General features: G+C 41.9%; 2 protein-coding genes across 2 annotated transcripts; one reads left to right on the top strand and one right to left on the bottom strand.

The window, feature by feature from the left end:
* Positions 1–24: 24 nt before the first annotated feature.
* On the top strand, positions 25–8884 carry ALKBH4 (alkB homolog 4, lysine demethylase). Its single transcript, XM_075850812.1, has 3 exons — positions 25–158; positions 3839–4033; positions 7215–8884. The coding sequence occupies exons 1-3, from the start codon at positions 54–56 to the stop codon at positions 7842–7844; spliced, it is 930 nt and encodes a 309-aa protein (XP_075706927.1). The 5' UTR covers positions 25–53; the 3' UTR covers positions 7845–8884.
* A 3239-nt stretch (positions 8885–12123) lies between these two features.
* Positions 12124–25211, bottom strand: PRKRIP1 (PRKR interacting protein 1). Its single transcript, XM_075850813.1, has 6 exons — positions 25017–25211; positions 21953–22031; positions 19614–19714; positions 19416–19501; positions 18890–18942; positions 12124–13548 (listed from the first exon to the last, which is right to left on the bottom strand). The coding sequence occupies exons 1-6, from the start codon at positions 25137–25139 to the stop codon at positions 13469–13471; spliced, it is 522 nt and encodes a 173-aa protein (XP_075706928.1). The 5' UTR covers positions 25140–25211; the 3' UTR covers positions 12124–13468.
* Positions 25212–27988: the final 2777 nt, after the last annotated feature.

Consider the following 27988-nt stretch of genomic DNA (forward strand, 5'->3'; position numbering starts at 1 on the left):
ACTTCCGGAACTTAAGATTCACAGGAAGTGTCGCCGCACAGGGCTCGCTCCTCATGGCTGACAGCAGGATTATCCCACCAGGTTGTGGCTGTAAAGGTATCCGGTCGTGCTTACTGTGCGAGTCTCCGGCCGGTGGGTTGCCAAATAGTCTACACAAGGTAACGGAAGCTGAGGAATAACCTGTTACTGAATTCATAAAACATAACACGATTGTCTTAGTTGAGAGAGCGCTCCTCCTTAAAATAAAAATAATGTGTTTGTGTGTTTTTATAACTCTCCCATAGACTATAAGGGTATATTCACACATTGCCTTTTTTAATGCCACGAACAGGACTGGATTAAAAAGAGTAGAAGCATAATATATTCCCCTCCCTTTATGATCCACTCCTGGTTGTGCCTTCAAAAACTGCATAGAAAAAACCTGCACCAAAACTGCACTGTGTGAATAAGGCCAAATAAACTGACCCTGTGGGGCCAACTTCTCCCCTCATGGCTGGTATACATTGTAGGATATTAGACCCTTGTTTTAGGATCGTGTAGTCTTGAGTCCAGAATCTGACATTTATAGCCAAATCAGTGACTGACGTCCCCGAGGAGTTTTCCAGTCGGTTCACGTTATTAGTCTTCTCCTATTCACTTCAATGGAAGAATGCTGTAATACCATCAGCCGCCGCTACAAGTGCTTTGATGCGATCAATAGGCCAGCAATTTTTTAGGCCTGGAAAACTCCTTTAAATATTTGTTAGGGCTACGCTGAGTCTTTCAGTAGTATAGCCTCATGTTCACGTCCGTGTTTTTGCGTCTGCAATTCATCCTCAAAAAGGCGGATGAATTGCGGACCCATTCATTTCTATGGGCCCATGCACGTGACCCTGGTTTCCACGGTCCGTGCATTGGCTGGGAGTCTGGACCGCAAAAAAAATAGGACCGGTCATTATACAGTCAGGATTTGCGGTCTGGGCTCATTGAAATCAATGTGTGCATGGTCTGTGACTTGCGGGTGACACTTCGGTGATCTGGCGAGATCACGCTGTGCTGTCATTCACAGAAACTTTACCGAAGTGTCGGGATTTTGAATAGACATGGCGTCCTGGCTGGAGGTGATGTCTATTTACTCCCAAGACACTTCGGTAAAGTTAATGTGTGAGTATGTGACTGCAGAGATCACGCTGCGTTGCGAGTACTGTTAAAAATAAATGGAGAAGTGTATGGCGCGGATTGGTCAGGGATTGGTCAGCGTCATACACTTCTCTTTACAACGCCCAGTTAGTAATGTAAAAACACGCCCAGTTGTCTATTAAACTAATTCGCATAAATCTAAACATTTTCATAACTTGCTCAAAATTGATCGTTTTTCAAAATAAAAAACACTTATCTACATTTCAGATTATGTAGGAGATGGGCCATTTATAATCTGGTGACAGAGCCTCATTAATGATGCGAAATGACGGCCCAGACTAATTTTTGCGGTCCAGTAGTTTTTCCACTACAAAACCCCACATCATCATTTGCTGGACCCCAAAGGTGGAGCCCATAGATGCAGCGGAGATGAGGAAACTTTAGGGCTTTGTGCTGCTTATAGGGCTAGTGAAGAAGTCAAAGATTAGGCAATACTGGAGCGCAGATATTTTGTATAATACCCCAAAAAACAGGTCTGTGCATAAAGGATTGGTTCAAAGCGTACCACACCAATCCATGGATTATTAATTTTATTATTCATTCACCCCATTATTACATCATCCTATTATGCCCTGATGTACTCTGCCCAGCTTACATATACCCTGATGTACTCCGCACAGCTCACGTATACCCTCATGTACTCCACTCAGCTTACATATACCCTGATGTACTCCGCCCAGCTCACATATACCCTGATGGTCTCCGCCCAGCTCACATATACCCTGATGGTCTCCGCCCAGCTTACATATACCCTGATGGTCTCCGCCCAGCTTACATATACCCTGATGGTCTCCGCCCAGCTTACATATACCCTGATGGTCTCCGCCCAGCTTACATATACCCTGATGGTCTCCGCCCAGCTTACATATAGCCTGATGGTCTCCGCCCAGCTTACATATACCCTGATGTACTCCGCCCAGCTCACATATACCCTGATGTACTCCGCCCAGCTTACATATACCCTGATGTACTCCGCCCAGCTTACATATACCCTGATGTACTCCGCCCAGCTTACATATACCCTGATGTACTCCGCCCAGCTTACATATACCCTGATGTACTCCGCCCAGCTCACATATACCCTGATGTACTCCGCCCAGCTCACATATACCCTGATGTACTCTGCCCAGCTTACATATACCCTGATGTACTCCGCCCAGCTTACATATACCCTGATGTACTCCGCCCAGCTTACATATACCCTGATGTACTCCGCCCAGCTTACACATACCCTGATGTACTCCGCCCAGCTCACACATACCCTGATGTACTCCGCCCAGCTCACACATACCCTGATGTACTCCGCCCAGCTCACACATACCCTGATGTACTCCGCCCAGCTCACACATACCCTGATGTACTCCGCCCAGCTCACACATACCCTGATGTACTCCGCCCAGCTCACACATACCCTGATGTACTCCGCCCAGCTCACATATACCCTGATGGTCTCCGCCCAGCTTACATATACCCTGATGGTCTCCGCCCAGCTTACATATACCCTGATGGTCTCCGCCCAGCTTACATATACCCTGATGGTCTCCGCCCAGCTTACATATACCCTGATGTACTCCGCCCAGTTTACATATACCCTGATGTTCTCCGCCCAGTTTACATATAGCCTGATGGACTCTGCCCAGCTTACATATAGCCTGATGGACTCTGCCCAGCTTACATATAGCCTGATGGACTCTGCCCAGCTTACATATACCCTGATGGACTCTGCCCAGCTTACATATGCCCCCACATTATAAGGTGAAATAGCAGTAAAACCGCAAACAAAACTACTACCGAGCAAAATCTGGGCTCCAGAAGCCAAATGGCGGTCCTTCTGAACCTGACAGTGTGCCCAAACAGCAGTTTGACCACATATGGTGTATTACTATATTCTGGAGAACCTGCTTAACAATTTATGGGGTGTGTCTCCAGTGGCACAAGCTGGGCACAATAAATTGGTCACTGAAATGGCATAACAAGCAGCGGCCGTGCTGCTGTAGTGTGCCATGTGGTAAAACCGCACAATGGTTTACAGTGAATTTCCGCGGTTTTCTGTTGCATGGGTTGAAATAATTTGCTTCACCTTTACAATATGTGCGACTAAAATCCGCACTGCTAAAGCACATTTTTTCCGGCGCGGCACACTACTGCAGCACGGCCGCTGCGTGTATGGGCACTCTCTATCTGACCAGAACTCTAAGTGTTTGATTAATAACAACTGAGAAAAATGTTAAATATGTATATTAGAAAGATGGTACAATCTGTCATTTATTGGCAGCCAATCGTCTGTGTCAACATAACTATTATAGTGGATGTCCAGTTAGGATTATCCCCTTTCCAGATATAAAATCTTGGCAATCTTCTGCTCGCCAGATGTCTGACACATACGACAGTAGAAATGTGATATTACATGGCGTCCATTCAAGTCTTGCTGCAATCTGCTGGGCAATGTTGCATCACTATACCTGAAACGTCAGTGATCATTACTAGACTACAATGAATGAACGGGGCCCTCAATGTGCTGGTAGATTTATAATGTTCCTATTTCTTCTTAAAGTATCCACGTATGATGTCTGACTGTTTGTGGTAAAAAGATATATATATATATAATTTACATACACACACAAATATTTTTTATTTTATTTTTTTCTATGTTCTGTAGACTAAATCATTTGTGTACATCCCAGAAGAAGGCATAGCCAAAGGAGTAGAGCAGAGTGATGCATCTGGCTGGTGGTTCCCATTCCCAGGTGTAACTTTGATAAAAGAGTTTGTTACAGAAGATGAGGAGAGGGCTATGGTACATGCCATGGATCAGGATCATTGGAGACTTTCACAGTCTGGAAGGAGAAAACAGGTAATGTAATTTCTGATATAATTCGTGATGCATAGTTTAATTTCCTAATGTATGTACATATTAAAGGGAATGTGTCCCTGGTAGGGAGTGCCCCACGGCCCCCTGGTAGGGAGTGCCCCACGGCCCCCTGGTAGGGAGTGCCCCACGGCCCCCAGCCCCCTGGTAGGTAGTGCCACACAGCCCCCTTGTAGGTAGTGTAAGGACTACGAAATGACCCTAATAGCTGGCGGGCAATAGACATTCAAAAAAGGACAACTGTGCAGGAGCACACAAAATACCCAGCTTTCCCGGCTATCAAATAAATGTGTGGAAATAACCTAAGATATAACTTTTATTTAGTCTAGCTAAAAGGATTGATCCTTTTTAGCTAGATTAAATAAAAGTTATCTTAGTTCATTTCCACACATTTATTTGATAGCCGGAAAAGCTGGGTATCCTTTTTTGTAGGTAGTGCCACACAGCCCCCTTGTAGATGGCAAACCCCCCTTTCCAGTATAGATAGCACCACTGTAGTTCCCTGAAGGAGCGGAATCCCCGTGTGGCCGGGGATTACGCTCCTGGAGCGCTGCTTGATGTCTGTCCATATATGGACATAGACATCACGCAGCGCTCTAGGAGCAGACTCCCCGGCCACACGGCGATTCCGCTCTTTCAGGGAGCTACAGTGGTGCTAGTAGATAGCAGAGCAGGGAGATACCTCCCCGCTCTGCTATAGTTCCGTCGCTACCGTTATAGCAGCCACTATATGATCGCTGTATAATTGTATGATCGCTGGGGGTCCCACCACTGATGCCCCCCACCAATCATGATCACTAGTGCTCCATTAAATGTCTGTGGGACTGACAGGATTGCAGACATTGGAGTGGTGCTGTGAACTGTTGTATATCCTCCACTTATTACAGACACTACTGCCGGATGTTTTAAAGTATGTTGTGCTTTGCCAGAGGTCAATATATTGTTTCCTTCTCAATTTAATTAACAATCAGTTTAAAGACACTGCCCCTCCTACGTACAGTGCCATCACGGTGACTGCCCTACCCTGTACTGTGACTGTATACATGTCATGTTCCTGATAACCGTGATTGACCGTAGCATAACTAGAGTCCTTTAGGCCCCAGGGAAAATTTTGAACTTAAACTTTTCCTTTCCCAAGCATGTTGCACGAATTTGTGGGCCTCAGTGGCATTGCGAGTTTTTAAGACAACACGGCTATAAGGCTATAGCTATGTATGATAATAAACCTCTAAATTATATAGCCAAAAGTTTCCACATAATGCCACTTTACAAGATACAAATATCACCATTAAATGTCCACTAAACCAAGGCCAATATTACCAATGATGCCACTATACAAGGGACAAGCCATACCGTCACACCATGACCATATTACTACTACATAGTGACTGAATAATATCTACACACCACGATCGCATTTTACCACCACATAGGGACTGAATAATACAACCATACTGTTACTGAATAAAACCACTATACAAAGACCAATATTACTATTACCACCACATAGTGACCAAATAGTCACAGTTACCAGTACTACACAGGCGCTCTGCAGTCCATATAAGTGAATACAGTACAACTACATACAGTGATTCGCAGGTGACCTCTTCTCAGTCATTCACTTTCCCTTTTCTTTCCATCCGGGCCAGAACGCCATGATGACTTCTTCTATCCACAACTTGTCTCTGCAGAATTTACAGCACAGACACCTTTGGCTCCTTAATGTTCCAGCATCCTACTACCCACCTATTCCAAAACAGTAAGGGTATGTTCATACTGCTTATTTTCAGCCGGTTTTTGGGCTGTAGACACCCCGAAAAACGTCTGAATATGGGGGCTGAACACCTCCAAACAACTGCCGATTGATTTCAATGGGAATAATGGCGTTTGGTTCCCACGGGGCGTTTTTTTACGAGCCCGTTTATAAAACTGCACGGTAAAAAACGCCTCGTAAAAAAGACGTGCATGTCACTCCTTGAGCTGTTTTTGGAGCCGTTTTTCATTGGGTCAATAAAAAAAAGCAGCTCCAAAAACGCCTCAAAAACCACTTGTTGCTTAAAAAACGGCTGAAAATCAGTCTGTTTTTCTTCTAAGGGTATGTGCACACGTAGTGACCAAAAACATCTGAAAATACGAAAACAGCCCCTGATTTTCAGACGTTTTTTGCGCAACTCGCCTTTTTCGCGGCGTTTTTTACGTCCGTTTTTGGAGCTGTTTTCATTGGAGTCTATGAGAAAACAGCTCCAAAAACGTCCAAAGAAGTGTCCTGCACTTCTTTTGACGAGGCTGTATGCGTCGTCGTTTGACAGCTGTCAAACGACGACGCGTAAATGACAGGTTGTCTGCACAATACGTCGGCAAACCCATTCAAATGAATGGGCAGATGTTTGCCGACGTATTGTAGCCCTATTTTCAGACGTAAAACGAGGCATAATACGCCTCGTTTATGTCTGAAAATAGGTCGTGTGAACCCAGCCTGAAACAGCTCTGTATTTTACAGCCGTTTTTTGTTTAGCGCGTGAACGTAGCCTTATGGTGCTCCACTTAGTGTCCCGTACCGTAATAGTGCCCCTAAACTGTAATAGTCTCACTACACAGTAGTAATGTCCCCCTTTGTGCCCCCAAACACTAGTCCTCTTTTGTGCCCCATAAAGTAGATAGGCACCCCCGTACAGCAGTTAAGCCCCTCCTCCATTAATAGTGCCCAAAAATAGCTGCTGCCTGGCGCAAACAGTGACCTAATCACGCCGCCTGCGCCAGGATGTCAGGCTGACATCCTCAGGGACCTCCAGTAAGCCACAGTCCTAAAACGGTGTTTGGCTTAATTCTTTACAGATTTTAAGGTGTTTGCTTGCTGTTATTTTTCCATTTATTGTCACATCTCCATTGATTTTTTTTTAATGTGGAATATCTACAACAAATATGCAGCAAACCCTCAACATAAATTAATATGCTGTAGATTTTAAATCTGCACCGCAGGTCAATTTTTGAGTGTTCTCAGCTGATTTTTTAATTTATTTATTTTTTGCAGCGAATAGATGACATTTCTTCAATTCTCATCCACTTTCCTGCTGCTGCTGTAATACGATGATTATCCATCTGCCAATCTAGGACACGTTTGGCTTTTATTGAATGATCATTTACCTTTTATATTTTGTGTCTGCAGGATTTTGGTCCAAAGGTGAACTTTAAGAAGCAAAAAATAAAAGTTGACGATTTTACTGGTCTTCCAAGTTTTAGCAAGATGTTTTGGGAAAGGATGAAGACTTACACTGTCCTGAAAGGGTTCCTGCCTGTTGAGCAATGTAATTTGGATTACAGTTCTGACAGGGGATCGGCTATTGACCCCCACTACGATGACTCTTGGCTTTGGGGTGAAAGGCTAGTTAGTCTAAATATCCTGTCCGATACTGTGCTCACTATGACAAGCTCTTCAGTAAACAATCTGAAGCTCTTATCTACTCTGAATCAACGTTGTGAACCGAATGGAATCCGTATACAGAATGTACAATCTGACCTCCAGGACTGCGTGGCACATAGCAGATCAAAGACTGCCTTAGTACCATATAGCGATGTAAAAGTTGCCATTCATCTACCACAAAGGTCGTTGGTGGTTTTATCGAAGGATGCGCGTTATAACTGGATGCACGCAATTCACCGTGAACACATCAAGCAGCGCAGAGTTTGCATTACATTCAGAGAACTGTCAGCCGAGTTCAGCACAGGTGGTAAAGAAGAGACGCTGGGACAAATGCTGCTGGATATCGCTCTTGGTTTTCAAGGAAAATCAGCCTAAAGACTCATCTCCTTTCTGGTTTGCCCATTTAATTGCTTTGATGCCAAGTGTAATCTTTTCCATTGGCATTTCAAATCCTGAGCAACATCAGTCCACGCGCTGACTATAAGGCCTTATTCACAAGAGCGTGTGTGTATTGCGCGCACAAAAAAACGCTGCGTTTTGTGCGCGTAGCAGTTCCGTGTGGCATCCGTATTTGCCGCGTGCCTGCTTGATTTTCACGCATATGGCATCGTTATGACACTGTTTTTATGTTTACAAACATAAAAGCAGGAGGTGCTTTTTATTTTTTCATTCATTTATTTTACAACTGTAGCGCGAATCACGCACGGCCCACGGAAGTGCTTCCGTGGGCCGTGCGCAATTTTCACGCACCCATTGACTTCAAGGGGTGCGTGCTGCGCGAAAACCGGCCAAGTATATGAACATGTCGTGAGTTTTACGCAGCGGACACGATGCGTGAAAATCACAGTCTGAACGTCCCCATTATCTAACATAGGTCCGTGCGACGTACGTGATTTTCACGCGCGTATCACGGATGTGAAATACGTTCGTGTGAATAAGGCCTAAGACAGCGTTTTAGTTTTGCCTCAAGTCTGGCTTTTTTTAAATAAATGAGTCTGTCAAAAAAATAGTTTTACTTTTGGAAATACAGCTGTTCTATATTCTCTATCCAGAACCGCTGTATTGCTTGTTTTACACAGTCTTGCAGGCCTGACTGGTTGTGTCGGTGGGTCCTGGTGTCTGACAAGCAATACAGCTGTTCTGTGAAGAGAATATACCGTAGAACAGATGGATCTCCAAAAGAAAATAATTTTTTTAATAAAGGCTAATTACAAACTAAAACGTAACACTGAAAAAAAAAATGCCCTCAAAAGTGTACATAGCCTTTAAGTTGGCTCCCCATATGGACCTTTTAAATATAGCTATCCTAAGAATATTATGTGATGGACTGTAGCCTTAGCATATTCTAATATTGATTGATATTGCGCCTTGATTGCAATCTGCACGATGTGAAATTAAAGGGAAGGTGTCATGAATTTTTTATCATATTGCTTTTAATATATTTTAAAAAATTGTATTTAATTGTGTTCTCATGTTTTACTTTTTAATGTTTCCTGACTTTTACTTCTCTATGGGGGCTGCCATTTTTTTTTTCATTTCTGTATGTGTAGATTAACGACACATACAGAGATGGAATACGGCACATACATCCCCATAGAGAATGCGAACGGGAGCCGTTCCATTCTCAGTTGCGTGCGCCGCTCCCACACAGACCAAAACTAAGCTCGTTCGTACAGCGAAATCCGGCGCCATTTTCATGTGGACCGGACAGTAAGATGACTACTTCCGGCCATATGTTCAACGAAGTGAAGGAAGAGGAGCGTAGACCAGCGGAGGCAGGAGTATTATGTTCGTATATTACTGTCTGCTGAGCCCTGTATCTAATCCTCCTACACTGTGCAGTCGCTCAGAAAATGGCGGCACACAGTGTAGGAGGTTTGAAGACATTCAAACCCTTCCTTCTCCTGGCACTAGCCAGAAGAAGGGAGGGGGCACTAGAGGAGAGTGTGTCCACCCCAAATTTGCAGCATACATCAATGAGGTTACTTTACCACAGTGACCATGCTGCAATTTTGTGAACTGCTCCCTCTAGTGGCCAGCACATGGAAATGTTATAAATTAGACTAATTTATATTTCCAGACTTGTGAAAAAAAAATAAAACCGTGTACTCCCTTAAATACTAATTGCTTAACTAAAAAAAATAATTTCTAGCGTCACATTCCCTTTTAAGGATGTGACATTTTAACGTCTGCAGGAGCAGTCACTTTTTTTGTTTTTATTTAATCTGTGCTGTAATTTGACTATCCTAAATCTCACTACGGTATTTCTGTCTACTGCCTCGGTATGGACAAATTTATTTATTTTTTTATTTTTTTTTTAAATGTCTCGAAGGCCCTTATCACAATGATAGTCATAAAGTGTTCCCATTTTAAATTATAAATAGATGGTTTTAACTTTCTAACCTCCATAAAGCTGGACACAAGTCTATAGAATTTTATAATTTATAAAAATATTCTATATTTTCTGAGATGTCTGTTTTTAATACATGCCTCCTAAGTTATCTTGTGACACTGAAGATTCGTTTCCCCCCACTATATCTGCTGTACCGGCAGAGTCAGGTGATCCCTGTACACAATAGACGTAAGGGTTCAGCAGAGTTTTGTCTGTTTATGGCAACCTTTTACGCACTCACTGACAATCTATTGTGTCTGCATCTTTCTCCAAGTAAAGCTGCCAACAAGGTCTTAAAATATTCAGCTCATCCGCTCTTCTGAATGCCAATTCCAAACAAACAGCAGGGCTGAGGTGCACAGCAAGAGCGCGGCTTCAGAATAGTACATGCAAAAGGAACCAGTTTCTCTCCATGACTTGATAGTAACAGCGGCTTCTTGGAATTGATGTCCTGACTTTTAAATATGTTGGAAGAATGAATAAGAATTTTTTTGTGACAAGTGCCGGAGTAGAAACCTTCTGCTTGGAGGAAAATGGGTTGGATTTCAATCTGTCGGGTCCTTTGCATCTCTGGTGGCTAATGGGCCAGAGGTGCCCAGTAGCTGGTCATCTCCCTCCACCTATTGAAACAACTTGCTCCTTTGACAGGTCTGAGTAGTCAGGTTGATGTTGGAATCAGGTTAAATCGCATTTAAAAAGATTGTTAAACCAACAACTATGTGATGTTTATGGGTAGCTTAAGATATTGGGGGGGGGGGGGGGAAGAGATTCATGAAAACGAACAGAACTGTGTGGCCCATAGCAAGCAATCACAGAGCAGCTTCTATTTATTATAGTGCTCCTAAAAAATGAAAGCCGATTGGTTGTTCTGGAGAACACAGCTTTTTTTTTTTTCCCTGTAAAGCTCGCCATGCACAGATGTCGGCCGAACCCGTCTATTTTGGAGAGACCAGCCGACCATCTAATAGGGAAAGAGTTGGGATGCCACCATACACGACAGCAAATGTCAAGGGAATGAAGGGTCAGGCATGTTGAATTTCAAAATGACCCATCCTTTTGATTATTATATTAGCTATCTTTCTCCCTGAGTACACATGCATGCTTGTCCCAGCCGAGCGTGCATGTGTATGAAGGGGTCGGAAGGACTAGAATTCAACTGACAACTATGTAAAGTCACTCGTTAGACAGTTGTTGTTTTTTCCCATTAGTTTTTTCATGAATCTATCCACAGTTCCTAAGCCAACTTTGGCCAAATAGTCAATTGCCTACCATTACATCACAATGACTGGCCTGCCATTCCCTCTAAAATAGAGATGCCTTAAAAAGGCTCTGTCACCAGATTATAAGTGCCCTGTCTCCTACATAACTTGCTCAAAAATAAATCAGATTATGAGCAATTTTAGATTTATGCTAATTAGTTTCTTAGTGACCAACTGGGCATGTTTTAACTTTTTACCAACTCAGTGTTGTACAGAGGAGTGTATGATTCTGACCAATCAGCGTCATACACTTCTCATTGTTCCAGCCCAGCTTCTTTCACTGCACAATCACACCGTAACAATGGGCTGGAACAATGAGAAGTGTATGACGCTGATTGGTCAGAATCATACACTCCTCTGTACAACACTGAGTTGGTAAAAAGTTAAAACATGCCCAGTTGGTCACTAAGAAACTAATTAGCATAAATGTAAAATTGCTCATAATTTGCTCAAAAATTATTATTAAAATAAAAAACCACTGCTGTTATCTACATTACAGTACCAATCAGATTATGTAGGAGACAGGGCACCTATAATCTGGTGACAGAGCCTCTTTAAGAAACAGTAGCCATGTGCGTCCTGTATAGGAGCATATTGTAAGGTTAAGTCACGGCAACATGCTCCCACACCCTGGTGCCCACCCACTGACTCTAGGGTTGTTTCTGCAGCATGGATTTTTACAAACACTAGATGAATAGAACAGTCTCAGAAATGTCTGCAGCAAACCTTGTCACGTGTGAATATACTTGAACTGCTTGTAGACATCAGAGATTGATCAACATTCACATCAGTCCCTGTCCCCAAAGGGAGCTTGCAATAAAATGTTCCCATCTCAGACACTAGGGCCAATAGAGTGGAAACTCTACACCAGCGCTATATAGAGGCCATTTTATTGGTTTTAATTTTTTTCTCTGTTAAAAATATTGCTTTTACCTAAACTTAACTATTCTAATCGGAACTTCCAGTATATATTTTCTCATTTAATAACCATAGACAGTGGCAGTAATATTAAACAAAACTTTTAATCTTAGACATCCATTTGACGAGCTTCCTCTAATGTACAGTGCCTATCACAGGTTAGTGATCATATATCATACATATTCCAGAGAAATTCGTGGTATTAAACAGCTTCTTTGTCCTGTCTTCCCTCCACTCGCAAAATCAGAGTTCAAATAAGTTTGGCTGCTACAGCACTGTTAACGTGCTGCATTACTTTCCACAACTTTGCTGAACGCAGCATGCCATCTACCTCGTATTTTGAATTTTACCCCATTGACCTCAATGGAGGAATATCACACACAATCCGAATGCTATGGTCGTTCTAGGAACTCCCTGCTATCACACGTGCTCATGCCCAAGACTGTAGCCGTGTGCACAGCTGTGTTTTTTCAGTCGGATGGCCGTGAAGTGTCACCTGCATATCGCGGGCCGTGCACATGGCTGCGTACATTAATTTCTATGAGCCTGGACCGCAAAACACGTCCGTAATAAGACGTGTCTGTAGTTTCCATGGTCCATGCATGACCCAGGAATGGGGTCGCAATTCACCCACAGATTTGCGGGTGAATTGCGGCTGCAAAAATACGTTCGTGTGCAGGGGGCCTTAAGCTGGCCATACATTTCAGATAGCTGTTGGCCACACAAACATTCGGCCAACGGCAATTCCTCCTGACTACCACGTGCATGCTTGGCCTAGCGTGCATGAGTTTTCAATAGGGAGAAGGAGTAAAGCCACTGCCAGACAACTCTGACAGTGACTTATCTCCTTGCAAAAAAAAAATCAGGCATTCAAAATGCCCAACACTTCTCTTCCGACATCTGTCATCGGAGGAGAGTCGGGACACCACCATACACATTAGATGGTCAACGGGTTCCACCGACAGGACTTATTCAGATGAGCAATTGAAGAAGATCTCCAGTAGGAGCTGAAACGTTGCGACATGGGAGAAGAAAGTACTATTTTTTTCACTACTTTGGAGCGTTGCCGTTCTAAATTGTGACAGCCAGTTAGGTTATTTGTGGTGTACAGTGACAGTGGTCCACGTCCTGTACAAGAAGTAACTTTTGAACAACTGGCCACAGTAGTCTTATACTTCATGTTCAGCAATTGTCTGATGTGCACTGTGATGGTACATAGTTGAACATCACCGATATCTCTAGGCACACTAAATTCTGGCCATATTTCCCCTTAAAGTGTGAAGCAAAATATCAAATAAATGTAATCTTTTGTAGAAAGTTGTGATAATAGGGTAGGTCATGACTTTCCCAAATTAAGTCATCCAACCCTTACAAGTTGGTATTTAAAAAAAAAAAAAAAAAAAGTATAAATAATCTTGATTGAAATTGGACTATTCATCAGAATCTTCCTCTTCTGAATTGCCGGCACAAGCCTTTGCTTCCTGCCCATTCTCAGCATTTGTGGAGTCCGCTGAAAAGAAAATATTAGTACATCAGTCAGGTCAAGCATTAAGACCATTTATGCTGCATTATTTTATTTTTTTTTGCACATTTTTACATTTTCCCCCTACTCCCACCCCCCACCCTCTCAACACCGGTCTTGGTAAAAGAACAAAAACAAAAATTCTTACCACTCCCCCCAATAGGTTTTACGGTGTTTGCCTTGATTATAGATTTTCTCATATTTCATTATAATTCTCACATTATTTACCCAAGCATTAAACTCCAGTGGGGAGCTAGATATCCACTTTCTAACTATTAGTAATTTTGCAATAAATAATAGTTTTATTAATCCACATTTTTTTTCCTTAGAAATTTTTAATTTGGAATCATCACCCAGCAATACCAGTTGAGGTTGAAACACTATATCTGGATCTATTTTTTCCAAAATGTTTTTAAAAATTCTATCCCAGTAATCAGCAATCTTAATACAATTCCATAACATGTGCAAATAGTTTGCTTCCGCTGCACCACATCTGGGGCAGTTAGAAGCTTTATTAATCGAGAACTTACTCAAAAGGACTGGCGTATAGTAAAGCCTATGTATCAAATTTAACTGAATAAGCTGATGGTTCATGCTTATCGATACTTTAGAAATATTTTGAAATATGTTCCAATCAAGAACACAATCGTTATTCAATTCCTTCTCCCATTTTATAACACAATTAAATTTTATTTTCCTTGACTTTATTTCCATCAGGGATTTATACAACCTGGAGAGAGGTTTATTTTCACATTTGTATTTTCACAGTTTTTTGTAAAAGTCATCCATATGGTCTTTATTGAGAGGGTTGCCATCTTTAAATTTATCAAATGCGTGCTTTAATTGGATATAGGAGAATCTTTCCTTCTCCATCAAGTCAAAATCAACTGATAATTTTTCCCATGTTTTGATTTTTCCTTCTTCCATTATATCTAGTACATATCTAATCCCTCTAAGTTTTAACAATGGTAACTCTGGGATAAGGATAAAAAACCATTTCGACCAGTCATATTTCTTAAACTATTCCAGCATTCATGCAGGAGTTGTGCTGTCAACGTTTTCCATAACTCCAGATTTTAATTGACCAGATTCTAACACCTCATAAATATCTGAAAAATGGCCTTTAATGTTAGTGATCAACCATTGTAAGAACTCTGCCTTATCCCATTCTTGTATGTATTGTAATTGTGCTGCTAAGTAATATACTCGAATATCTGGAAATGCTAGTCCTCCTTGTTCTCTTGAAGGACATAAGTAGTCTAGCTTAATCCGAACTCTCTTCCTTCCCCAAATCAGGTTATTAAAGATAGTTATGATTTTCTTAAAATATTTATCTTGTATCCACACCGGGGTAACCCCAAAAACACATAAAAGTTTGGGGATTAGAACTGTTTTAATCAAGACAATTTTATCTGCTTTTGATATTGGCAATTCGTTCCATATTCTTATTTTTTTTCCATTTCGTTTATAAGGGGGAGCAAATTATAATCCAAAAATTCTTTTATATTATCTGAAATTTCTATACCCAAATATCTAAAACTTTCTCCTGGATATATGATTCGAATTTTTGTTTGTAGTACTAAATCGCTTTTATCTAGTGGCATTAATATGGATTTTTCCCAATTGATCTTTAGACCAGAATAGAATCCAAATCTTTGAATAGTAGATATAACATAATCCAATTTTTCTTCCGGGTTTGTCAAAAAAAATAAAAGGTCGTCAGCATATAAGATAATTTTATCCTCTTCCCCCCTAGCTCCAAAACCCACAATATTTCCATCCTCTCTGATCAAACAGGCGAGAGGTTCCATTGCCAATGCAAAGAGTAGGGGAGAAAGAGGACAACCCTGTCTTGTACCCCTACTTAAATTGAAAAATTCGGAGTTCTCACCGTTTATGTTAATGTTTGCTCTAGGACCATTATATAATAATTTAACCATTCCTATAAAAAATTCTCCAAAACCTTGCTTTCTCATGACTGCCCATAAATAGCCCCACTCCACTCTGTCAAATGCTTTGACTGCATCGAGAGACAGAATGGAGCGGGGGGCCTCTCCTGGTGTAACTTGAATATTCCCAAATACCCGACGAACACACTGGTTGACCGTTCTACCAGAAATAAATCCCTGCTGATCACTATGTACTACAGTAGAGATTACTTTAGCCAACCTTCCCGCCAACACTTTGGCGAAAAGTTTAGCATCCGTGTTCAACAGGGAAATAGGTCTGTAAGATTCCATCCTTTCCGGGCATTTACCTGGTTTCAATATCAAAGCTATATTAGCTTCTACCATTGAGCTTGGCAATTTGCCCTCTACCACTGCCGAACCCAATGCTGCATTATTTAAAATATAAAAACCCTTTAAAATTCATGTAAACTAAGAACGAAGTTACTGGAAAACCCCTTTACATCAGACACACGTTTGTCAGGCTCCTGTATACATATCGCTATGGGTAAGCTTTTCTAGCATTTGGGGTTTTCATTGAAGTATCAGTCCTTGACTGACTGTCTATTACTATTGGCACTCTTTTGAATAAGATACGTGTATTAGCAATATCTTATTCATATCCTCATTACTGTATATTTGTGTTTGGATATGTTTATTAGTGCCTTTATATATCGTCTCTTATTCATTCCCCATATCTATTCTCTAGATTGGTTACCGTACCCCTTTACTTGCAATATTGAGTCTGCCATTCTTGTTACTCTGGAATTGTATAGAGTCTCTCTGTCCATTTGTACCTTTTTATAAACTTTTTCTGTCTAGTGCAAGCTACAGCATCTAGCTTTATATATGCTCTATACAGTGTTCTTGACTGGAGGACGTGAAGGTTCTGACTATTTGGAAATAGTCTATACTTTGTGGGCCTTAATACTATATAACAACATTATCCCTTTTATACAAGAAACACTAGGCATGAAGGCAAGCAGCATGTCCGCAAGACCGGTCAGATAGTGAGCAACTGGTACTTTGGTAGCATTTCTCACCCTATTAGATAAAGTAGTGTTTCTCAAGTATGTATAAACTCGGGAAGTACCGCTAGACCAATCAGAATAGAACAAGAATGCAAAGTAAGGTTGGATGTAGGGCTTGGTGAATTTGCCCAAAAATTCAAATCTAGATTTTTTTTCAACCCTATGGGCGATTTTCGATTTGAATCTCTTATTACTATTAAACTGAAAAAAAAATACCAAGAGATAATTTAATAAATTATTTTCTTTATATAAGTAACATATATAACTATAGTAATTGTATGTAACTTCACAACTTTTAATCTCTGCAAATACTTTTTTTTTTTTTTTTTATCAGAACCACAATTGGAAAAACGTTTATCTAATGGATTATAGCTTCTGTTGCGGCAGGGAACAGGTAAACAGAATCTATAATCCATTATGCACTGTGTGCACTAACACCTCTCTGCCCTCAATGTTCTCACCTGCAATGTCACCACCACAGCCGGTCTCCGCCATTGCAGGCGAAAACAGTCCAAATTGCAGAAGGGCTAGGCAGATAGCACCAAGTGGGCACTTTGGGGAGAGATTACATTATAGTGTCAGAAGTCTGAGCAGGACCCTGTGTAGTACCGCCACCACAATGGCGTTTTAAATAATTAAATTAAGGCCGGATTCACACGAAAAAAAAATATGGACAGTGGCGTCAAGGGCTTTCCCAAGACAGGAGTCCCCGGCCAGAGATCTTGCGATGCTTCTAGAGGGAGCCCCTGAAGTCACTGTCCATATATGGACAGAGACGTCAGGGACCCTCTAAGAGCGGAATCCCTGGCCAGAGAGTCGGCAACGCTCTGGTCAGGGATTCCGCACCTAGGAGTTACAGTGGCGCTATTTACTGGAGGGGTTGGGGTTATCTACAAAGGGAGAGGGTGCTATCTACAAAGGGAGAGGGTGCTATCTACAGGGTGGTGTGGCACTATACTAGGAGTCTCTGCTCTCCCATGGAACCGCTGTACCATACTGTATCATTTTGTTCAGTACAGAACAGCAGTTCCGTGGGGAAGCAGGGACTCCTAGGACCATATATGACTACATTGCCAGGAGCAGATGAGGAGACGGGGCAGACCAGGCAGGTGACAAAGCGGAGCTTTCTCCATTCAGCATGGCGCGTCGTATGGAAACGATTCTGTTAAAAAGCAGAACCGTCAGAGGCCTTGAGGGCGAATTAATCAAATGAATTTGATTAATCGCCCAGCCCTAGTTGGATGCTTGAGGATTTCTCATTTTTATTTTAAATATAAAAAGGGGTTATATGGGGACCTAAAAGTATTAGCAGCGTAGTCACTTCAGTATGTGAGTACACTCGCTAATATACATTTCGGTCCCCCACCGCACCGATTATGCGATTGGAATAGATTTTTATAGCATTTGAAACTTACTGGAGGAATTGCCTATCAGGAAGCAGAAAAGTGCGGAGTTATACTATGTCCGGACATGGAGTTATAGATCTGTAAAGAAGCCATCAGCAGAGGAGTATAAGCGGGATTTCTGCGAATTCTTGTCTTGCATGAATTGCATTTTCTCTGGTCCAAATAATAGAGACCATATGTATGTTAGGACATGAGGACTTTTGAATTACCTCTGAATGATCCATATAAGGGGACTGAATATATATATCCTCCAGCTTTGAAGACCAATTTACTGGATTCTACTCCATCTTTAGGTGTCAACTGAAAGCTTTATTATGGCACTATTTTCTATTAAGATGCGGTTATTCTGTCAGATGCGGCTAGTTTCTATTTAGGCATATATACACGATTCCTTTATTGTCCTTTTCTTGCATATATATGTGCATATTGTATTTATACTGTATTATCTGGCCAGCTGGTGTTTTTAAATGGGTTTTGTGCTAGTGTTTTAGGCAGTAGCCTGGGAAACGGTATACATTTTCTACCCCGATGTGTGCGTGAGGTGTCCTGCAGAGTAGTTTTATTTTTTGTTTTTTACATTTTGGTACCGAGGACGGCACCGTGTACCAATTTTGGCTACATTTATTGGAGCTCCTATTGTATAATTTACTATTATTCCATTCTTAAAATAACCCACGCTGCTTGTTCTCCTTCCTTAGTGTCAGATGTCAGGAGCTGCCCAATCCATACAACAAATAACTGTCTGCATGTGTATATAGACTCCCAGGCAGCCTATCACATCTGGCACGCGGGAAAGAACAAGCTTTAGCGTCTTGGAAATCTTTACAGCAACCAAGTATGCAAAACTTTGGGGTGGGTAGTACACCTAGAAGGACCGTAAACATTGTATCACATTCTAAATTTCCCTGTGAATGACAATAGATTTATTTTTTAGTAAATTACATACCTTTTTCCTCTCCGTTTGTTTTCTTGACCTTTTTCTTGTCTTTCTTTTTTAGCCTTTAGAGAGAGGGGGGGGGGGGGGAGTTAATTACAATATAGATAACATTATGCAATTAAAAACCTAATATTTTTACACTTCGAGGTTGTCCACCAGTAGGTCATAGACCTACTAAGCACCCTCTACTCCCAGTAGAAGACATTAGCCTGGAGTTATGAGGCAGCCCGGTTACTAGGGACATGCTGCTTCAAAACCTTAATGAAACGACTTTGGTTGTTAGGCAGCGTATCCCTGGCTATCCATCCATTATACTAACCAAAATTATTCTGCCACCACATAGCAAATACAACACTTGCAACAAAAAGAATAATAATAATAATAATTGGGGAGACTGAAGGAATACGTTATGAAGAATTACAATGGAAAACTCCACTTTCTGCAGACACTGAACTGGTGCACCCTATTAAAACTTTACTTCAATTCTCTATTATAAAACAAGTTCTATATATGTTGAATAAAATCCAAAGCTTACCGTTTTAATCTTCGCTTTGCTGTTCTTTCCTCAGCCTGGATTTGGTTTTCCTTTAGTTTCCTTTGGAATTCATCATCTAATTTTTGCTGTAAAAAAAAAAATTCAATTGGACGTATTCAGGCTTTGAGAATCCCATGTTTAGTTTCAGAAATTCAGAGAAAATATTTTTATTTTAGATTACAATAAGAAGCAACTTACCTTCTCCGATAGGGTATCCATAAATTCTTGTCTCTGATACTCTCTGCGGCGTAGGTGTCGATATACATGAAACTCTCCACTGCCAGCGCCAGCACTGGACCCTGAGACAGAGAAGGAAACCGTAGATATGTGGCATGGTAATGGTTCATTCTGAAAATTATAGGTGGGGTAAATGACTTTTTTTTGCTCAAGGGTCACATTGCACTACTTAAACGCTATGGGAACCTTTGAAATGGAAAATATGTTTTTACATAGGTTAGTGGTTACCTGGAGTTAAACAGCACTAGGCTGCAATCTTTATTCCTTCATTTTTACCCCGGACAGCCACAAACGGAAACCATAGGTTACCGTTTCCATCACCATTGATTTCAATAGTTACGGATCCACTGCCAATTGTTTTGGTTTGTCTCAGTTGTGCAAGGTTTCCGTTGTTTTGACGGAATAAATAGCGCAGTCAACTACGGTATTGATTCAGTCAAAATGACGGAACCCTTGCACAACTTTGCACCGGATCAGTCACCATTGAGATCACTGGCGCGGGAAAAAACGCCTCCACCTCCTATTGAAATCAATGGGAGGCGTTTTCGGCCGTCTTTTGGCGCGTTTTCCGCGTCAAACATGTAAAAAAAAAAAAAAAAACAGTGTGAACCGGGCCTTTTTCCCGCGAGAGTTTTTTCTGCTTGCAGGAAAAAACATACGCCTCCACCTCCCATTGTGAAAACAATGGGAGGCAATCTCAGACGTTTTTTGGTGCGGTTTCCGTGGCAAAAAACTCTGTGTGTACAGGGCCTTATGCTGCCTGTGTGATCCACTCCCCCCCCCCATACACTGCAAATTCTGCCATGGGTTTTCTCCTCTCACTCTCTCTATACAGCCTGTGTGATTTCATCCTCTGCAGACTCTGGGTCCTCCCTGCTATGTACAACAACAACCTCCTCCTCCCCACCCTGCTGGTGTCATAAAGGCTGGATTAATACACAGCGTTTTGCGGCCTTTTTAATGGCATTTTTGTAGCCGTTTTTCACAGTGCTCTTTTTTTTGGTAAAAAACTTCCAGGGGTTACTTTAAAAGTGTATAGTAAAATATAGAAAATACCACATAGAAAGCATTTTGGTTTGTGGCGTTTGCTTTTTTTTCTAAAACGGAACATGCTCTGGGTACAGCGTTTTTCCAATAAGCTTCTTTATAAAAACGAAAAATGTATGTTGCATAATGAAACTCTTGTAAAAAAAAAAAAAAAAATGCAATGAAAAACACATGAAATTCTATTTTTTTGAACAAGCCATTAAAAGCGCTAAATAGTGTGTGTAAAGGAGTGTATATTGTAGGTATTTCCAAATTATGTTTTAACCCCTTAATACATTGAGCTTTAACGACCAAACACGAAATTTAGTAATTTGTAGTACAAACTGACAATTTACGCATTAAGCTACCCAAGTAATTTTTGCATCCTTAAGACTTCGTTCACATCTGCGTCAGGGCTCCGTTCATGGGTTCAGTCTGAGCTTCCCATCAGGGGAACAACATGAACAGAACCTGGACTGAAAAAATGGAAACCGTAGGTTTGCATCACCATGGATTTCAATGGTGACGGATCCGGTGTCACCGTTCCGTCTATTACGGACCGAACATGCTCGTGTGAACCCAGCCTTAGACTGAGAGAATGGAGGGGGACAGAAGAGACAGCGAATAACGTCAGCCCTGACAGATCTGTGTCAAAAGCAGCTTTGTACAGGAGTTGCACAGACTACGGCAGCAAAATGGTAGGACATTTTTAATGAAGACTAGAACATTTTCAGTGTAAAAGCGTCCACAGCCTTTAAAAGGGGTGGAACTAAAACTAGAATTACAAACTTGGAACACGTTTTGATCTCAGTGAAACTAACCTAGTATATATGAAACGTCTAACTTAATTCTGGAGCTAGATTTTGAAAAGAATTTGATTTAACAAAATGTGTTTTTTTTGTACTAATGCAGACACAATTTTGACTTTACAATAATGCCGTTTTCTCAAGCAGAAAAAGATTTGGTACTTGTGAGGCCAAGTTCACACTGCAATTGCCGACTATGTTCAGTATATATGTCTGGAAGTTAATTAGACGTATACTGTAATGTCCCCATAGACTTCTCTGGGCCTGCTGTATGCCAAAAGAGTCTGTGAAAAACAAGAGCTGGAATTCAACTGGATGCTATGAGCAACTTCTGCACTTTTGCCTGCACTAGTTTAGATAAATCTCCAACATTATGCACAGAAAGTAGCAGTGTAGCTGTTCTGTGTCACACACCAGTGCCTAAATCAATAGAAGACAGAAAAACACCATACTGGACACAATATTTACCCATAACATCTCTGACAAACTCTGGGGCAGATCTTGGCGTCCATTCTTTAGGTCCTTCAGGTATTGGAGCAGGTTTATCCTGTAATAAATAGGATTTGTTCTAATCAGTTGAGCCACCAAAATCATAGACAACTAGTCCAAAGTAAGCTAGGAAAAACTATTTGGCAGATCTGACCAATAATGAGAGTCCAGGAAAACAACTGGAGCATCTATGGTGACAAAATGACTGAATCTGGGTTGATGAAAATGGGACTCATTCTTCAATAGATGTAAGATATTAGAAGGTAAGTGAAAGTGGCACTTAAGGGAAATTGTCACATGTTATAGAGCAAGAGGAGCTGAGAAAATGAATGTAGAGCTTCGTGGGGAAGGATGTATCAAACTGTAATTTTTTTTATATATATAAATCCCTGCTAACACAGAGTTTAAGAGTCCAGTGATTGACAGCTATTACTGTATTCACACTCATACAGGGAAGGCTGTCAATCACTGGTTGAGACCGCGCACTGGACTCTTTAGCCCACAGTGAGCAGGGATTTATATGAATAAATAAAAGGTTATGCTGAATCTTTTTGCACAAAACTGTATATAAATCTGCTCAGCTCCTCCTGCTCTATAACATGCCGCCTTCAGATAGGACAGCATGTTCAACAGGACAGGTTCTCTATAAAAATTATTCTTGATCATATATGGCTACAAATTAAGTGTTTATTAACAAACATATCTGAATTTCCTAATTAGGCCAATGCAAATGTAAAAAAAAATAATCAGAGATTAAAAAAAACTTTTCAATAATAAAACTTCTCAATATACTTAAAGTGGTTTAAATAACGAGCACCTGTCCTACACAGCTTCGTGCTAAACACGTCCCCGCCGGTCGGCACATCATACCATAACGTGCCAAATACATCTCGCTGTCTGTGAGGTGCAAGATGTGAAGGAGGAGAGAGAGCGGGTTTAGGCATCACTATGGAGAGGAGGAGAGGGAGGGTTTCGGACTGGCCGTGACTTTTGTGGCCCACCCATTTCAGTGTCCTCACATAGAAAACCGGTGCTTGAAGGCCACATGACTGGTGGTGATAGTGGTGGAACAGGGCGGAACACCGCATCTGATCGTGGAACGTCCATCTGTATATAAGTAACACTGACTTACATATTAATGGAGCCAATACTTACCCGGGAACTTCTTTAAAGATCACCTGTCACCTCTCCTGTCGTGGTTACTTTAGTAAATAATTGCGTTCCCCCATGAAATAACAATTCCGCAACATATTTTCTGAGAACTGTGTTGTGCAATTCCTTTCTTATTCCTCCTAGATATGTATGAATAAATTAACCAGGCGTTACCATTCCCCTTGTCAAAGTGGTGTGTCTGTACATAGTCTTAACGGTCAGCACTGATTGGACGTTGTTAGTCTGTGTAGGGACACGCCCCCAACTAATAACATCCAGTTGTCAATTTATTCCTAAATTGCTAGGAGGAATAGCAAAGGAGCGATAAAACGTAGAGTTCTAAGAAAACACGTTCCAGAATAGTTATTTCATATGGACAATACCGTATTTTTCGGACTATAAGACACAGTTTTTAGCAAGAATAAATCTAGCTAAAAAATCCCTGCGTCTTATAGTCGGCAGTCAAGGGATCAGACAGCGCCGGTTCCCCTGACCGCTTCTTACTTAACCCCTTCCCGACCCACGATGTGCCGTCACATCATGGAGCAGGGAGGATGTTTGGAGCGGAGCACTGAGCCCTCTTCATACACTGCCGACACGCTGCTCTAACGGCCAGGAACAGCGATGGCGCTGTTCCTGGCCATTTAACTCGTTAAATGGCGCAGTCAATAGCGACCACAGCATTTATAGGGGTCTTCCCGTGAAGGACATTTATGACAGCTGTTTCCATAGAAGTGAATGGAAGTTACGTAAACAGCGCAGCACCGCGAGCTACGTGGTTTCCGGATCTCGGTAGCTACGAAAACAGCGTACATAGATGAGTTACGGAAACAGCGTAACTCGCTGAGCTACGCTGTTTCTGTAACTGCCTTTCACTACTATGGGAGTTACGGAAACAGCGTAGCTCAGCGAGTTACGTTGTTTCTGTAACACATCCATGTATTGCAGTGTATTGTACCAGCGATCTAATGATCGCTGGTTCAAAGAAATAAGTGTAAAAAAAATATTAAACGGTATCGCTGCGTCCATAAAAGTCCAAAACTATTACAATATAGCATTAGACTCGGTGAACGGCGGTAAAAAATAAAAAAATAAATATATATATTTTATGAATCTTTGTTTTTTGATCACCATAGAACTAAAAAGAATGAAATAAAAAGTGATAAAAAATTTGTATGTACCAAAAAATGGTGCGAATAAAACCATAGCTCGTCCCGCAAAAAATAAGCCCTCACACCGCTCAATCGATGAAGAAATACAACAGTTATGGCTCTCAAAACTTGGTGAAACCAAATTATACTTTTTAACCAATAGTTTTTTTCTTTGTAAAAGCAGTAAAATATAAAAAAAAAAAATCCTATTTTCTGGGTGCGTCTTATAGTCCGAAAAATACGGTAATTATTTCCTACAATAGACAAGTCAGGGGAGGTGACAAATCCTTGTTCGTCTGCCGCCACTCTTTGGGTCCTCCAGCGTATCCGTTTACATTCGTAGGGACGAGACATGACACGAGAAGGTCAGCAGTCCCCGCAGCGGCCCAGGATCGGCTTGCCAGCTCATGTGACGATCCTCATGCAGGTGTTTATACAGCAGTGGACCAAAACGAAAGGCAGGAAGGGAACAATAAAAAAAATTCTAAAAAAAGTTATGGAGTTTATTATTTTTACATTTTGGGAAATGTAAGATTGTTTTTCTGTATTCTGCAAAATCTCTTTAATATCCAAAATGATTTTTAGTCTTATTAGAAATCCTTTCATGTGAAAATCCTGATAGTAAAACAGCTGCACTTTTAATTCACTTGTATTCTCAGCTATATAGATATTACAATAAGAGACGAGAAGCGCGGATAGTTACTATAAAGTAGTGCATATGCTAAAGCCGCACAGCTCACCGGATTCCTCAGCAGCCGCTCCAGCTTCAGCCTCTGCTCGTCGGTGGCATTTTTCGGGATAATCAGCGGCTGTTGCTCCTTTTTCGGCCGCGCTGGCTTTGTAGCGCCACTATCTGCCGCCATACTATCGCTTTTTTTACTTGTTTACATCGACGCGAACTGATGACGTCATTAGAACCCCGACCATCTTTCTGGAGCCTTCTCCGCGCAACTTTATTTGTAGGAGAGCACGGCCGCTGATCTCTTGTACTGCAGCTGTGCTCTCTGTAAATATATAGTGACCAAAAGGGGAAATTGCCGCATAATATATAGTAAATAGTGATTGTGAAGGTGCCAACCCCGGTCACTGAAGAGTTCTCTCATGTACAAAGCTGACATAACTGGAGAGAACTATATGCAGCCTCCCCCATGAACATGCATGCTCACCCCAGCATTGCTTGCATTTTTATTTTAATGGGAGAGGAAAATAATCTACTGTGGTTTATATTCTGGGGGAAGATAAGAGAAAAGTCAGAGTTCCTCCATACACTTTTGTTCAAGTATGGACTTTATAGAGGGGGGGGGGGGCTCCTTACGAGACCCCCAACTATGAGCCAGAGCGGAAAGACGTTCGATAGGAGCTGCTCCTGTTCTGGTAGAAATTAACCATACTTTTGTTACATGGACAGCCATACATCTGAATGGCCATCAGGTAATACTATATTTTCCCTGCAGCGGCCATTGCAGGGAAAATTCCTTGCTGGCCTCAGCTTCCCCCTGACAGAATCAGCCGTTTGCCAAAACCGGGGGTGATTAGCTGATCACCCTGGCGGCCACGTTGTGAAAAGGGTCGTCACTGATGAGACAACCTCTTTAACTGATCCTACCAAAATCGGTGGACTCATTCATCTAACGTGTATGGCCAGCTTAAAGTGTCAGGGTATGTTCACACGGCAGCGTCCATTACGGCTGAAATCACGGAGCTGCGGCGCATAAAAAAAATGACCGTCGGCACAGAACATCGTAAAACCCATTCAAATGAATGGGCAGATGTGTGCCAGCGTTTTGGAGCCATATTTTCGGACGTAATTCGAGGTTAAAACGCCCGAATTTCGTCCGTAAATATGGTGTGTGAACCCAGCCTAAAGGGCCTTTTACACCGGCCGACAATCGGCCGGTGCAGCGAGCGCCAATCAACGAGACATCATTGATCGGCGCTCGTTTGCTCCTGTCACACGGAGCTATGGATGGGGACGAGTGGTCTTTACTCCGATCGCTCGTCCCTATCCATTAATATCATGTCGGCAGCGCCTCTCCCTGTTTACACTCCGAGATGTGCTGCCGACAACGATAATCTTTTAGTTTTTTAAAACGATACGACCAACAGATGATCGAGCGTTTGCTCGGTCATCTGCTGGTCATTGCCCTGTTTACACAGGGCAATTATCGACATATGAATGCTCGTCTGCATGATAATCGTCCAGTGTAAAAGGGCCTTAACTGCACTCTCCTGCCGGATCTTACATAGGCCATGAAGAGAAGTTAGCGCATGTTGAGCAGTACAGTTGCCATGTTGCGTCGCCCGAGCAGCCTTGCGCACAGGTCCTATAAAAGGGTAACTAAACTTTCAATAAACTTCTGACATGTCATAGTGACATGTCAGAAGTTTTGATTGGTGGGGTCAGAGCACTGAGACCCCCACCGATCGCTAAAAGAAAGCGGCAGAAGAGCTCGGGTGATTCCTGAGCCGCTTGGTTTCTGATCGGCTTCTATCTGAAAGCCGAGCAGTTGGTGTACAGGTTCATAGACTTTCTATAGAGCCCGTACACTAAGGGTATGTTCACACAGCCTATTTTCAGACATAATTCGGGAGTTCTACGCCTCGAATTACGCCTGAAAAGACTGCTCCATTACGCCTGAAAAGACTGCTCCATTACGCCTGAAAAGACTGCTCCATTACGCCTGCAAACATCTGCCCATTGCTTGGAATGGGTTTTACGATGTTCTGTTCAGACGTGGTGTAATTTTACGCGTCGCTGTCAAAGACAGCGCGTAAAAAGATCCCCGTGTCAGAGAAGTGCATGTCACTTCTTTGAACGCTTTTGGAGCCGTTTTTCATTGACTCCATTGAAAAACAGCTCCAATTCCGTCCGTAATGGACGCCGCAAAAAACGCGAGTACTTGCAAAAACTTCTGAAATTCAGGAGCTGTTTTCGCCTGAAAACAGCTCCGTAATTTCAGACGTATTTTGCGTTTGCGTGTGAACATACCCTAATTGCTCGGCTTTCCGAGAAAAGCTGTTTAGAAACCAAGTGGCTTTTGATGCAATTTCTTTAGCCAGACATCGGTATGGACACAAAAGGCAGGAGAAGTATTTCTTTCCTTTATACTGTTCCTTCTTTTGGATACACTCCTGGTTTTGACTAAAAAAAACTGCATTAAAACCCGCATATGTGAATCAAGCCTTACACTACATTTTCGCTGCAATCTGTTGACTTCAGTATCCAGATCCCCAGTTGATTAGCTCACTAACAGGCAAGCACCCAGTTGGACAACCCCTTTAAAGAGGCTCTGTCACCAGATTTTGCAACCCCTATCTGCTATTGCAGCAGATAGGCGCTGCAATGTAGATTACAGTAACGTTTTTATTTTTAAAAAACGAGCATTTTTGGCCAAGTTATGACCATTTTCGTATTTATGCAAATGAGGCTTACAAAAGTACAACTGGGCGTGTTGAAAAGTAAAAGTACAACTGGGCGTGTATTATGTGCGTACATCGGGGCGTGTTTACTACTTTTACTAGCTGGGCGTTGTGTATAGAAGTATCATCCACTTCTCTTCACAACACCCAGCTTCTGGCAGTGCAGACACAGCCGTGTACTCACAGGTCCTGCATCGTGTCAGACGAGCGAGGACACCGGCACCAGAGGCTACAGATGATTCTGCAGCAGCATCGGCGTTTGCAGGTAAGTCGATGTAGCTACTTACCTGCA

This window comes from Rhinoderma darwinii, chromosome 2 (assembly GCF_050947455.1).
Source record: "Rhinoderma darwinii isolate aRhiDar2 chromosome 2, aRhiDar2.hap1, whole genome shotgun sequence".
In the NCBI taxonomy this organism is placed as follows: domain Eukaryota; kingdom Metazoa; phylum Chordata; class Amphibia; order Anura; family Rhinodermatidae; genus Rhinoderma; species Rhinoderma darwinii.

Coding starts and splice junctions, on each gene's coding strand:
- ALKBH4 (XM_075850812.1), top strand. CDS start 54: ATGGCTGACAGCAGGATTATCCCACCAGGTTGTGGCTGTAAAGGTATC. Junction 159..3,838: donor TGCCAAATAGTCTACACAAG/GTAACGGAAGCT, acceptor TATGTTCTGTAG/ACTAAATCATTTGTGTACAT. Junction 4,034..7,214: donor AGTCTGGAAGGAGAAAACAG/GTAATGTAATTT, acceptor TTGTGTCTGCAG/GATTTTGGTCCAAAGGTGAA.
- PRKRIP1 (XM_075850813.1), bottom strand. CDS start 25,139: ATGGCGGCAGATAGTGGCGCTACAAAGCCAGCGCGGCCGAAAAAGGAG. Junction 19,715..21,952: donor GTTTGTCAGAGATGTTATGG/GTAAATATTGTG, acceptor TCTCTGTCTCAG/GGTCCAGTGCTGGCGCTGGC. Junction 19,502..19,613: donor TGGATACCCTATCGGAGAAG/GTAAGTTGCTTC, acceptor TTTTTTTTACAG/CAAAAATTAGATGATGAATT.